The 14,987-nt window shown below is 33.5% G+C and overlaps 1 protein-coding gene across 4 annotated transcripts in view; it reads left to right on the forward strand.

Annotated features, from left to right (window-relative positions):
- The window catches only part of LOC128025480 (cadherin-18), a 139,933-nt gene that overhangs the window by 103,035 nt on the left and 21,911 nt on the right, over window positions 1-14,987 (forward strand). For all 4 annotated transcript variants that reach the window (XM_052611877.1, XM_052611879.1, XM_052611878.1 and 1 more), the window contains 6 exons: window positions 617-784; window positions 2,102-2,289; window positions 4,375-4,628; window positions 7,939-8,075; window positions 12,808-12,929; window positions 14,806-14,923. In XM_052611877.1, the coding sequence (XP_052467837.1) occupies window positions 617-784; window positions 2,102-2,289; window positions 4,375-4,628; window positions 7,939-8,075; window positions 12,808-12,929; window positions 14,806-14,923 (987 nt within the window). The remainder of the gene's footprint in view (window positions 1-616; window positions 785-2,101; window positions 2,290-4,374; window positions 4,629-7,938; window positions 8,076-12,807; window positions 12,930-14,805; window positions 14,924-14,987) is intronic.

The following is a 14,987-nucleotide window of genomic DNA, read 5'->3' on the forward strand; positions in this document are numbered from 1 at the left end:
TATTGCCACTAAACTGGTTTCTGGATTGACTTTGGATTTAAATTGTACCTAATGTTACATAAACATAAAACAATAAATACGAATTGTACCTAAATAATGTACAATGCATAAAACTTCTAACTAAAAATGATAGCAATATTCTCTATAATGACAGCATCATATCTGTTACACTGTGGCACAGTGTTCCTTCTGGGCAGCAAAAATGCATTTAAGCAATTCCTCAAAACATACAAATAATTTGTATTTTCTAAATTTAAAAACGTGTTTTTGGTGGCTGAAAAAAAAAATATATATATATATATAATACAGAAAAAAATAGACTACGTTTTTTTTTTTTTTTTTTTGTTATCATTTGAATGCTAGTGTAAGGCGTACAGAAACTGACCTTGACAGAGAAAAGGTTTTTCAGACAGGAGCGCCTACCGGTTTTATTTTAACAATCAGTTACAGTCACTGCTGGATACGATTGTTTTAAAACAAGCTAAATCCAAGAATAAAGGGTAGATATGAGACTTCAGTGTGCAAATGCAACATTGCAGTTGCTTCTGGCTTATTGCATTTATAGTGCAAATGATGTGCATAATGTCTGCCGCATTTTTGTGTGTTTGTATGGCAGGAATCATCAGAACAGCGCTGGCAGACATGGATCGAGAGGCGAGAGAACATTACTCCGTGGTGATTCAAGCCAAAGACATGGCGGGGCAGGTGGGGGGGCTATCGGGCTCCACCACAGTCAACATCACACTGACCGACGTCAACGACAACCCACCCAAGTTCCCTCAGAGTGAGTGATGTGAAACCAGTGTGAAAACAAAATCAAGTGGCAACATATTGCTGTAAATGCTAGTTAGACAGTATTTGTAAACTGTTTCTATGTTAGTTAAGATGCTGCCTTAGAAGGCTGCAACCTTCGAATGCTGTTGGCAGCTAACTAGCTGTTGATGATCTTCATGATACGTCCACCTGCTAGATCTACAACACCAGCATAAACCAGTCTGCAAATCCATGCTGGTCTTTTACTGAAGGTCTTGGGTTTTTAATTCTTTTTTTTGGGGGGGGTGGGGGTGGGGGGGTGGGGGGGTTGTTTGGTTGTTTGTTTTTTAGATAAAAAAAGATGTTCACTCCTGAACACTCCATCCTGACTGAATCGTAAGCAAATCTGTGAGACATTGAAGGACTTCTTGATTATTACGCGTTAGATCTTGTCAAAAAGAACTGAAATAGCTTGACCTCGCTTTTCTACAATTCTTTGTCTGCTGCAAAAACACACATTACTGTTTGAAGGTGAACCATACAGTATGCTGTTGTATGTTACACACTTTCTCTCTCTTAAAGTAGGTTCTCATGCATTTTCAAGATATTCATTAAGAAAGAGTTTGTTTTCTCAAGGGCTCCTTATGGATACTACATAATTAGATGGAAATATACCTTACATACTTTAGATGCAGTCTTGCTATCAGATGACTCATCATATAAATTGTGCATTGCGGTAGAATTTTTTTATTTTTACTTTTTTTTTTTTACCATTAATTAGCATGAAGAGAATAAAGGCAGGACCAGCATCTTATATTGTGTAAGCAGCCAATTATTAGACCTTGCATCTTGAGATTTTGTGGTCTTATTTTTATCCACAGAAAGAGAGCACCGCAGCAGGGTTCTGGAAATAAAATCACATTAATTTCCTCTCAAAAAAAAAAAAAAAAAAAAAAAAAAAAAAGCTCTAAGATTAAGAGATGGAACATTTTATGCTTCTGTAGATGCCACAATTCTTTAAATGAGTCCACTTCGTAAAATCTTAGTTTGTTTAATACTACATACTATATAATGTAATATAAATATTACAAAAAAAAAATATATATATATTAATTAATTATATATATTGCATTCTATTGCATCCAGCTTTTTTTAATCAGGTGGTGTGGGACTGTAGGTATGGCTGGTTTTTGGGTCTGGAAGCCATATTGAAATCCTTATAGAGCAGATTAATGTGGCTTGTTTGGAGGCTCAGCCGGATGGAGGCATCATGATAGCTATGCTTCAAAAGTACTGTACCACCCAGCCAATCGAACAAACCACCATGCGGGCTTTTGTCTGTCTGCAGAGAATTACCAGGTGTTTGTCCCAGAGTCGGCACAGGTGGGGAAACCAGTGGGGAAGATCAAAGCCAACGATGAGGACATCGGAATCAATGCAGACATTAAATACAGCATCCTGAACCCCGAGGGGGCCGGCATGTTCTCCATCTCCACAGACAAAGATACTAGAGAGGGTGTGATCACGCTGAGAAAGGTATTGCTGTCATTTTTATTGGTGTTTGCCAAGGCAAGCATCACTACTATCATTGCTTGTTCTGGGGTTAGAGGCTTTCCTGAACCCTTAATAATAAGAGGTTATTTTTTAAACTATTGGTACTTTTGGCCTTGTGGACTTTTATAAAACCACTTCTGTCAACAATTTGTAACACTAACAGTTTTAAACAGTGAATATACATGCATTTCAATTTTGAAATTAAAATACAATAGCGACTTTTCAGATTACAATTGAAATTGTTATATATATATATATATATATATATATATATATATATATATATATATATATATATTTTTTTTTTTTTTTTTTTTTTTTATGTGATGCAAAGCTGTATTTTCAGCATCATTACTCCAATCTTCTGTGTCACATGATCCGTCAGAAATTATTCTAATATGCTGATTTGCTGTTTAGCAAACATTTATGATTATTATCAGGGTTGAAAACAGTTGTGATGCTTTATATTTTTGTGGAAACATTTATTTTATTTTCTAATTTAATAGTTACATATGTACAGTTTACTAAATGTGCAATTAAATGAAGTACTAAATATTGTTGTAATATATAATTTAATGATTCCTCCTTGGGTACAAAATAAAATATATTGTTTTTAATTTTTGAATAAAATTTTTGATTGCATTGGAAATTTTCAAACTGAGAAATATTTGTGAGGATGATTAAAAATAGTACAACATGGTTTATGGTTATTTTGGGGTTTATGTTTTCAAAGGATATTTGAAATATATATATATATATATATATGATTGTCATTTATTTTTAAGGTATTTCATCAAAAATACATATAAACAAATAAATGAAGTCTTTATAAAAAGTGTCCAAGCCCATTTCTCTGTGACCCTAATAACAAAAAAGAAAAATATCTTAAAAAAATAAAAAATAAATAAAAAAAATAAAAACAACAAAGTGCCCCCTGTGAAATAAAAGTTCATGAAGTAGACATACCCAACTATTAAATTTTAGGACATGTGTTATTTGTGCTGCTGCTGCTGCAGATATGAATGATATCTCAAATGTTGCGGTTTATTGAGGAGAGGTGTTTTTTTTTTTCTTTTCTCAGTAATCAAACTTTCACTAGGCCTACTATAAAATGGGCCAGAAAATCCCACTTCCACTGGAAAAAGACATGAGTCATATCTGGAGAGTACAAAATCTAGCTTATATTATTAGATCTCATAAGCTTAATACACTTGATTTATCCTGCAGAGATGACAAACAAACAGCGAAAATACAAAAGGCGAAAAATCTGCAGTCATGCACAAAACCTCATTAACAAGTTCAAATTCTGAATAACCTCTAGATTGTAAAATGTTTTCAGTTTTTCACACTTTTCACTTGAGGGTTGCTTGTAGACCTTCAACAAAAGAACACAACAGGATGGCATAATAATCCAAGTCAAGATGATGTCAAGATGGCATAATATCTGAAGCTGCACACACTGAAATCCCTGGCAGATACAGTATACCTGTATATATATTCTGTCCAGCGAGACTGGGTCAAGCAGGCGTCTGGCAATCTTCACAGCTCAGATGCTCATTAATGGTTGTTTTTCTGTATTCTGAGCTTCTTCAATTCCCCACTCAGTCCCAGGGGTCATGAAAGCTGTGAATTCAGTGAATGCTGAGATTTCCAAAAGCCAATCTTGTAAATAAATGCCTGCCAGATCTATCCGGTGAGACAGCGGTGAAGGTCGGGCAGGTTTCATGGTGTTTACAGAAGTGACCCCATCTAGAGAGCCATTTAACTTCTGTGCTCTGGAAGAAGAAGACTGACCTCAATATGATCTCAGCTCATAACTTACTGGAGTACTTGAAACCCCTAGAAGCCACCAAGAAAGTCGCTAAAACAGACTGAAAGCAAAGTATGTGTAATATGTAAATGTAACAGTGTTATTTTAGCATCATTATATTAATAAGTAGATGTTTTTTTTTCTATAATTTATTTTAGTTAATGTGTTTATATATTAATTTTTAATGGTTTTAGTTTTAGTTTAAGAGAATAACCCTGGTTTGTAATCTGTGTAATTTTTCTGTTTTCGCTTTTTAGCCACTTAATTATGAGAAGAAGAAGCATTACAGTCTTCACATCGCTGCAGAGAACATGCACCTGGACCCACACTTCTCCTATCTGGGCTCGTTCAAAGACGACGCCACGCTCAAGATCACAGTCGGAGACGTGGATGAGCCGCCGGTTTTCTCGATGGATTATTACATTATGGAGGTGTACGAGAACGCCAAGGTTGGATCTGAAGTGGGAGCTGTCACAGCGAGAGACCCAGACAGCAAAAACAGCCCTGTCAGGTTAGAAGACATGATGATTTATACATATATAATTTTAATAATACTGTTAGCATGTGTGGCTATTGTGTGTGCATTTCATAGAAAGTCACCTCCAATACACCCACAAGATACAGTTTTCTATAATTTGTACTAGCAAATCACTACTGTTTGTATGGGATTTTACTAAATTGTGGTGTGTATTCGCAAATGCAGTGATATAGCACTATAATCTGACATTATTTCTCTCTCTCTCTCTCTCTCTCTCTCCCTCTCTCTCTCTCTCTCTCTCTCTCTCTCTTCCATGTCCTCCCATTTCTCATCTCTTTGTAAAGGTCAAATTTAATGGGATGACATTGAGTTGATATGACATACAAGGATCTTTTACTGCTTTGACTCTCTCTCTCTTTCTCTCTATGGAGGATATTGTTAATTAGAGTAGTTAAGGCACCCCATGTTATCATGGTAGTGAAACACAGCTGCCAAAGGCTCAATTACCTCCACACACTCTAATGAAAGAGAGGTGTGAGCAGGCCAGCTCATAAAAACATCATTGCTTTAGTGCTTATATCATGCTGCCTGCCAGAGATGCTGATGGAGAGGATTCAGATTAATTAGAAGTCCTGTTTCATCCCACCTGGTAAACACAGAATAACTACGAGTTGTGCTATTTCGCTCTTTCTTTCTTTCTTTCTTTCTTTCTTTCTTTCTTTCTTTCTTTCTTTCTTTCTTTCTTTCTTTCTTTATTTATTTATTTATTTATTTAATAAAATGAAAAAAAATATATACAGAAATATGTATATTAAAAAATATTCATGCATGTTTTATATTTTTATATTATTTAATGCATTACATTTTATATTCAAAATATTCATGTTTTTTTATTTTATTTTATTGAAAATTCAGAGAGATAGAATCAGATAGAATCATCTTTGGAAAAAAGCAGTCTGGAATGACACAAAGGTTATTATTAAATCGTTGCACGCTCTGTGCTGTACTTGACTGATCAATGTTTTAAATGTATATGATTATGCAAATGTTCAATATGCATTAACCCTGGATTTAGAAATGCACAGTGAGAAAATCTTAACTCCCCAGAATGAATTGGATGAAGAGTGTGAAATATCACACCAGGTACTGTATGTTAAGTGTGAAAAATCGATTAGAATCATATTATATATATACCAAAGTTTAGAGAAAAAGTAAATGATGAGTCTTAATATGAAAGGCAATGTTGCATTGTGCACATCATAGTCTGTAGAATACGGAGAAAATAACATTAGGATGACATGCAAGCAAACAAGGGGAATGAAAAATTAAATGTCAGAATGTTCCTTTCAATAGCAGTAAAAGGCATACGGTGTAAAATCCTCATTGTTATTTCTCTCTCATGTCTCATGCAGTCAAGGACAGTGCACATTTTCTTGTGGCAATGAGATATGACCTGTATGGTTTATTAGCATCTCTCTGTACTGGTGGTTTGAGGACGTGTTTTCAAGCCATCTTTAAATGAACCTTCAAAGGCAGTGCGTGACGGAGAGACCGTGACTCTCACCGTCATGCAAATGCTGTGAATCTCATTGGTTGATGTGAGCGAGTAAGATTGTCAGTTCAGTATTTTTCACGGCTCTAAATAAATAAATAAAATACATAAGAGAAAACGAGAAAAGTCTCATGAATAATCCCTGGCCTTTTTTTTCTGTGTCTGGATAACACACATAAAAAATATATATATATATATATATATATATATATATATATATATATATATATATATAAACATTTCATTTTTTGTGTTTTGAGACAATTTTTGTGTTTCCTGAATTTTCCCTAGTAAGCATGATGAAAGCTAATAAAAACAGAAATTATTTGTATGTATTTTTTAGTACATATGCACTTATGTTCAGCAAGTAGAGGGATTTTGGATGGTGTATTGATGTTGTTGTTTATATATATATATATATATATTATTATTATTATTATTATTATTATTATTATTATTATTATTATTATATTTGTTGTTGTTGTTGTTGTTGTTTGGCATCTACTAGCTAACCCAATCATGCTAACCAGTAAACCTTGACCCCACAAAACCAAAACAGTAAAACCACAACTTAAATCGTATGGTTACATATAATTTTAACACTAATTTTTCCTGCCTTGGACACTCTTGTACTTCTTTTAGAAAATGCAAATGTGGTTCAATTTTACATTCACACTTGGAAAGAGAATCTGGCTGTCCTTCTTTTGAGCATCTTGCATTTCACTGCTTGTCCACTGCAGTTTTTTCTCCTTGCACTTTTCTCCTGTAGTGTTTTTTCTTTGTTTTTCTTTTCTATTCTTTCTTTTAATAATCTTTAGGTTGCATCAGGTGTGTTATCTAAAGCTGTGATTTACTGTTATTTCACCTGGAATATATACAGTAAACTATAAATCATTGCATATAACCAAAAGCACTCATAAATCTCACTGAAAATGGCCTGTATGCTGTCTGCAAGCTGATTGATAATTTAGGGAAATCATATGAACAAAATGAAAGGCAATGTTAATGTCCAATGCAGTGCACATTTTGTTACGTAATTCAAGATCAGTTAATTAAAAACCGTAAAAAGTACTCTTTAGTTTTTAGTGCATACTTCTTTAGTATAAATTAACCTCCTGTGATGTTCCTTCTTTACTTTTCATCTTTCCATTAAGTAATATATATATGATGTTAATTTTGAGACTCATTGTGAAAATATTTGATTACTCACAAAATAATTATGATAAAACAATTATTGCAAATTTAATGATTAATCTTGTTTAATTAGAGAAAAATTAGATAAGAGAAAAAAAATATTTTGTTATTAATTCATTTTTATAAAATGTATTAAATATAATATAATATATTTATAATTATATATATATATATATATATATATATATATATATATATATATATATATATATATATATATATATATATATATATATATATATATATATATATATAACATTAAAAAAAACTGTATAATTAACTATTTTTGTGTATGTACAATTACTTTTGGACAATATAATAAAAGATAATTGATATAAAAATAAAAATATGCCCCTTTAGGCTGAGCTTTGTAAAGTCGAGAAGTCTTGCAATAAGTCTCACCACATATGGAGTTTCACGACTCAGTCATCCAAATACAAGCTTTACAAGAAATACAAGTACAAATACAAGAAATACAAGCGTTTGGGTAATCATGCTCATCCTAGCTGTCTTTGCTAATAATGCCCCCATTATGATATAGAGGGATGATAGACGGAAAGGCTCATGCAGTATTCATGCTCTCTCTTCTATATTTAGGTATTTCATCGAGCAGGCAGAAGACAAAGAGGTGTATTTCGATATCGAATCCATCAGCGGAGTCATTAGAACTACTCAGCTCCTGGACCGTGAGGACACGCCCTGGCACAACATCACTGTCATGGCAAGAGAGGAAGGTGGGTACCAGAAAGCATGCTGGTTGAGCTTCGCCACTTTAATAACTCGCAAATTAGTCTGCAAAGACATTCTCGGCAATAAACGCCTTGTGCACTCATGAGAAACGGACTGCCGTTCGCTTTCTCTCTTTGAAAATCGCTCGCCCTCCCGCTGCTGCCAAATCAACTCTGCAGGCCAGTAAATAGTCAAAGATGGCACCTCTAAGCACATAAGGAATAGTTAGCTCAGAAATGAACATTGTGGTTATTTACACTACTCACCTCTCATGTTGTTCTAAACCTGTATGACTTTCTTTCTTCTGTGGAAAGAGAAAAATGAAGACTGCTGGTTGTTGTCATTTTTTTCCCATGCAATTAAAATGAATGGGGCCAAAAGCTTTCAAGCTTCAAAATGGATCCAGAAGCACTGTAAAATATCATTAATGTGATCTAATGGCTTGTGTGCTGCGTTCTGCAGCTATACAGTCTGAATGTAGGTGTAGATGTTGTTCACTCATAAAATCCCCTTCCAGAGAGCTTGTGTCCAGATCCTTGATTTAGTAGATTTTGAGAACCAGTTCAGTCTGATTTATTATTGATCTAGTTTTTTGGACCAGATTCTTTGAAAGATTCACTTTAAAAGAATGATTCATTTACAGATTGAACATCGACATTCTTTTGAACATGGTAGATGTGAAGATTTAAAGCCCCTCCTATGGTCAGATCAGTTTTTTAATGTTGTTAACATGACTAACAGGTGTTTTTAATACGCTTAAAGACAAACCATGCGCAAATACATCAGTGAGCACCATTTTCACTATTAACGAACAGTCTTCCCTGAACAAACTCCTAATTTGCTGTTAATTTGCTGTAATTAATAGTCAGGTAGTTGTTAAAATTAGGTAAGAGGTAGGATTACGTAATCTAAAATATGGTCATGCAGAATAAGATTAATATGTGCTTTATAAGTACTAATACAGTAAACAGCCAATATGCTAGTAACATGCATGCTAATAAAAAAAAAAAAAAAGTTAATAGTGAGAACTGGTCCTTAAAACATAGTGCTACCATTATATCAATTAATGTTACATGTCTGATATTTTAGAGAGTGATACATAAAATGCATTACCATTCTGATGTGTGGTCTAATAGATGATCATGTATAATTCACTCTTCCTCTTCTTCATCATCAATCAGTTTCTGGTTCAAACATTATTGGCTGAATTAATTCAATATTGGTACTTGACATTGTGTAGCAATTTCTACACCACATAATGGCAACAGGGTGGATCCAGGGACTAATTTACATATTAATGTGTCCACATACACTAAATGAGGTCAGGGTTGTAGCGTTATATTGAAACCATTTTACAAAACCTCTGTAAGATTAAAGAACTGTTTTCAGGACTTATGGCATACATACTTGGTTATAATATTGTATCCATATTAATAGTAAAGTTTTTGTTTTATTATAAAAAATAAATCAATAAATAAATAAAAGATGCTTGCCATGGTCATCATATGCTCTTTCCTTCTAAAATAAATAAATTAAAAAAAAAAAATATATATATATATATATATATATATATATATATATATATATATATATATATATATATATATATATATATATATATATATATATATATATATATATATATATATATAAAATATAAAAAGTAAATAACTTTCACTAGAAAATGTTTTAAATATGTAGTTTGATTATTAAATATATAAGATAAGGTGTTTAAATACAGTATGCAGTTTTAATCATTAAAGCTGAGTTTTAAGTGATTCATTTTGTGATTTCAGAAGATGTGCTATAAAGCTCACAACTTTTATTCTATTACAATGCCTTTATGCCCTTTTTGATGCTTTCTAATTGAATTAGCGAATTAGCGATTAGCACAATCTTCAAAGAGTCACCTTTTGTGTTACGCAGAAGCAGGTAAATCCGGTTTGGAACAAAATGAGGGTGAGGAAATGACAGCAGAATTTAACTTTTTTGAGCGAAATACCCCTTTAACAAACCCACTCATGCAAGAGAACAAAAACAGGAAAAGATTGGGAGTATATAACCACCCAGATGATAAAAATCACAGGCAGTAATCTAAATGGAGTCACATGAGTCTTCTGCAGCAGATTTTATCAGAGTAATTACCCTTAGACCCAGCATCAATGACACACATTCAGTCTTCTATATGATAATCATTTTCCACAAGTATCCAATATGAGAATGAAAAATCACATATTGCCTTAATTTCTCACTTATTTTCCCTATCAATGAGATCAAATGGAGACTTTGCATAAGTCTTCTTCTCAGAGATGTACATTCATACAGCCTCAGAAGAGACCTTAACTCTCTCAAGCTGTGCTCCAATCTGTGTTCTTCAGTATTTCTCATTCAATCCCTACATGCATTTGGCCGAAACTTCAGTATACTGTGCTTTCAAGGTATTTTATGACCAAATTTTCTGAGATATGTAACACTCTTACTTTTTGTGAACTATTCCTTTATTTGTATCTATTTATTTTTTTATAAACCAGACATAACATTGATAATTAAAAATCAAAATTTCTAAGAATCACAATCAAATCTGAGCTATGAAAGTGCAATGTAATATTCCTCTTTGTAAACACAAAACAAACATCCTGAAAGGTAAGCAAGCAAAATGACAGAACACTAAAACACATTTCTGATGTTGTTTTGATGTGTTTCTGTTTAACATTTTTGTATGCAATCAAAGATACATTAAAGTGAGTCATGTTTGAGTGTGTTTGTTGCCATGGAGATGGCTTGCCGTTAAAGGCTTCGTTCTGAGAAATGTTCGTTTCTGGTCCAGCTGTGGGTGTGAATTCATGTTAGAGTGCTCATTAGTGATGATGACGAGGGAGCGGAACTCACTTGGCCTGTACACTTATAAGACGTCTCAGCAATTATGCGCACTTTTATTGCATTTAACAGTAGCTGTGCCATTGACAGATATTGTGCTATTTTATTAGCTACTTCTAGTTGTGGTACATAAACATTCTGTATTATAAAACTGATAGACCTGGCTGTTTTTTGCTAGATCTTAGACAGCCTACGCTCAGCTCACATCACAATAGAGCACAGTGAGAGACAGTTCAGTTTTTATCATTCAGAATTTCTTAAAGAAAAATACCAAACCAGCTCTTAAGATGAACCACAATCACACCTTTCATTTGAAGTAAAAAAAAAAATAAAAATAAAAACTTTCATATGGTAGTGATTCACAGTCACGTACACACTGTAAAAGAGTGATAACCACATTTAAACACTGCAATGACCCTGCTGGAAAAAAAAAAAAAAAAAACGGGGGAGAAAAAGCTGACATACAGCATTGAGATTTTGCTTTCAGACAAAACTATTTTCTCTGGAATAAATAATAGATTAATGAGACCAAATGCTGGCCATGTGATATCATATTTAATTAATGCTGCGGTAGGGAACTTTTGACGCTCTAGCGGTTAATAAACAGAACTGCTTGCGTCTTGTGGAAGAACATCATAGCCGGAACTACTTCTCTCTGTTTATGTCTATGAAGAATCACAAAGGTACTGGGTTACTCCACCGCGGTACCCCCGAAGCAATCTAAAATAGTCCGAATATAAGCACACGGTTTGGAAAATGGATTCATGGTGTACTCGCTTATTATGTTCATTTTTCTACATTTTGAACACAAACAAAGTTACGGACCGCAGCTCTGATTGGTTGTTTTTTACCGGGAGCGATGCATTTTCTGCAAATGGCAATAGGAGCACTGGGAGGAGCCAGAGGAGCTTGATTTTTTCACAGATTATCTGTCTCATATTGTACTGTCAGGATATAATGACAGGTTTAATAAATATGTAAAAAATATATATTTACAAAAGTTCCCTACAGCACCTTTAACTAAAAAACTTTGATACGTGAGTTTAAAAGGTGCAAAACAATTCCAAAAGGACCTAACTGAATTTAATATCTTGTTAATTACTCAATGTATAATTGCACAGGATATTTTTATATCCTAGTTGTGGGCCTGTTTTTCATTTCTGAGCATTATAATGCCTTGTTAATTTCTGCGTGTTTGTATTTATAGTGTTTTGATTCATATTAATTTAATCAGTATGCGACTGACTCACTGAGAATTGCTATTAGATGACTTTGCCAATTTGTGAACAAAATTAGCCGGGTCCCAGCCAGGGATCAGGAAGTGCATGCAAATGTACTTTTCAGTTCAGATAGGTGTTCTTTTGAGACAGCCTTGATAGAAATATGCATAACCTGGGTTTGCTAATCAGAAATTATTTGGTCTTTACCATGATATTTGTTAATCTGTTATTATTATTATTATTATTATGCAATTTGATATTCAGAAAAACTACATTCAAGTTCACAATAAACTTTCATTTCAGATCAATGAAAACAGTGTAAGTGTAAGTTTGATTGTGTTTTAACCTTCTAAGAAATATCTTCATGAAAAGTCAAGCATATTTTTCACCTGATTTTTGTTGTTTAAGCACTTTAAGTTTGCCACATATGGATTTAATGTATAATTAAAGAGATGGATCGATGATATGATAGGTGTATAAATGTTTCAATGGATAGATGGATCTCCATTTCTATTATCTTCTGTCCACAAAAAGCTGCTTAATGTTCAAATATTCTTTCATATGAGCTATCTGATGTTTTTTTTATAATTTTTTTATAATTTTATTTTTTTTACCATCCAATGTTTTCTTTTGTTTTCAGATAACCCTAGTCTTCAGAGTCACGTTCCCGTTACAGTGCAGGTTCTAGATGTGAATGACAATCCTCCAATGATCAACACAGAAGACGAGATCATCATCTGTGAAAGCACCAGAGCAGGACAGGCAAGTCCCATAACAGTTGAACTGCTTCTCTGTCTCACTTTCCCTCTGACATTCCCTGGCAGAGAAGGTCTCCTTAAAACGAATCTAACAACTAAAGTAATCAAACTAACTGTAGTTTTAATCAGTTTACTTACGAATGAGCATAAGCAGTAAAATGTTAAGTTGGTCACCTGAAACATTACAGGTTTGATTAATATGGATTTACATATCAGCCTGCACAGAAAATTCCCTTACGTTCCCTGCCATGAATGTTGTGGAAAAAAGAGCAAGCTGAATATTTAGTGGGGCTGAAATAGAAAAATGGAAGGGGGTTATAGGAATGCTAATCATCTCTCAATGAGAATAAAAATCTGATCAACAAAGCGTGACAGCTCTGACTCACTAAAACACACTCCTATTTTCCCTACCCACACTTTTCCATTTCATTTTGAAATGCTGTTTTTCACTAGCAGCCCAAAGAAAGAGAGGGATGAGAGCAAGAGAAAATGAAGGACAGATGAGGTCAAGCCTATTTTAATATCCCCTGTGATCCCACCATAAAACAGTACATCCAATTCCAAAAATTATCCACACTACATTACAGGAGAGGCACATTAAAGTGCTTCTGAGCTCTCTGCATGTGTTTTAAGTGGAGCCTGAATTTTCTGCACTACTAGAATCATCAGACTGACTTAAAAAAATAAATAAAGATTGTTTTCAAACAGGTGTCGCAAACTCCTTCCTCATCTGCCACTGGTCGGAAAAACAGATGGCCCCGCCCCTAAACTCACATCATTGGTTGATCTGGTGTTGCTTGCTGAATGGGCTGGTTGAAGATTCAGCTGGTTCAAAGAAACAGAAATATCAAAAGTGGCAAAAAATTATATTCATTGTTATAAAAGGTTTAAATTACAAATAAACACATTTTAGACCTTTCTATCAATTAAAGTATCGTGAAAAATCATGAAAATCATGACAAAAATACTTATTTCAAAATTATATAATATGATAATGATAAGATTTTTTTCTTAAGCAGAAAATCATAAAATCAGAATAATTTCTGAAGGATCATGTGACACTGAAGACTGAAATTCGGCTTTAAGGATTGTTATTATATTATATTATATTATATTATATTATATTATATTATATTATATTATATTATATTATATTATATTAACCTCAACTAATCCTTTTTTTTAATTATATAAAAAAAATCTATCAATAATAAATTGTACAATGATACAGATATTGATATAACAACACCAAAATTATTCTAAAATACATTTCCAGTAATTTACAAAAATTAACTTCAACTAATGTCATCGTGAATTTGTCAGCCTTTTATAATTTCTGTGTTCACACAAGCGAAAGGTATTCCAATTAAAGTCTCCTTCAGTCTGAACCTCTTCAGTTGGAAGGTATTGCTCTTTGCAGGGAGTAGAGCACAGGGATGTGCAACCCATAATGGACTGCACTCAAGGAATCAAATGCCTGTTGAGTTTCCAAGACAACTCAGACCATCAAACCATCTGGTTTTGATGCTCAAAGAGCACAGCATCCTACAGCTGCTGAGATGCCAGCAGAGATTTCAGAAGTTCACTCTGAAATGAGAACGGGAGGGGAGAAAACAGAAAGAATCAAGTAAAACTATGTTCTGAGCTTTTGAACCCTGCTGAATGCAACTTGTATTTAGGAAATGGGTCTTCCACATGGGAAACTGGTGAAATCCATGTGTACTGTACAATCTAGGCATCTTAACTACAGTAAAAATACTTAAAACAGTCAAGCTTCACCAGAGACACTGAAAAATCTAAAGAATTTCTAAGAAGGTTTACTATGAAAAGAAAGTGTTTCTGAGGTCTATTCGTTGTTCTTTTTGTTCTGTTGATGGCAGGTCATTCAGACAATCACGGCTGTGGATAAAGATGATTTTGCCAATGGAAAGGGATTTTCCTTCTCTTTTCCCGGAGGACTTCCTGCCAACCCTAACTTTACTATTAAAGACAATGAAGGTATGGATGTGGGATTATTCTAATTCAGGGCTTTTTTTATGTTTGTAGTGAGCATACATTGTTT

Source organism: Carassius gibelio, chromosome A12, assembly GCF_023724105.1.
Source record: "Carassius gibelio isolate Cgi1373 ecotype wild population from Czech Republic chromosome A12, carGib1.2-hapl.c, whole genome shotgun sequence".
NCBI lineage: Eukaryota > Metazoa > Chordata > Actinopteri > Cypriniformes > Cyprinidae > Carassius > Carassius gibelio.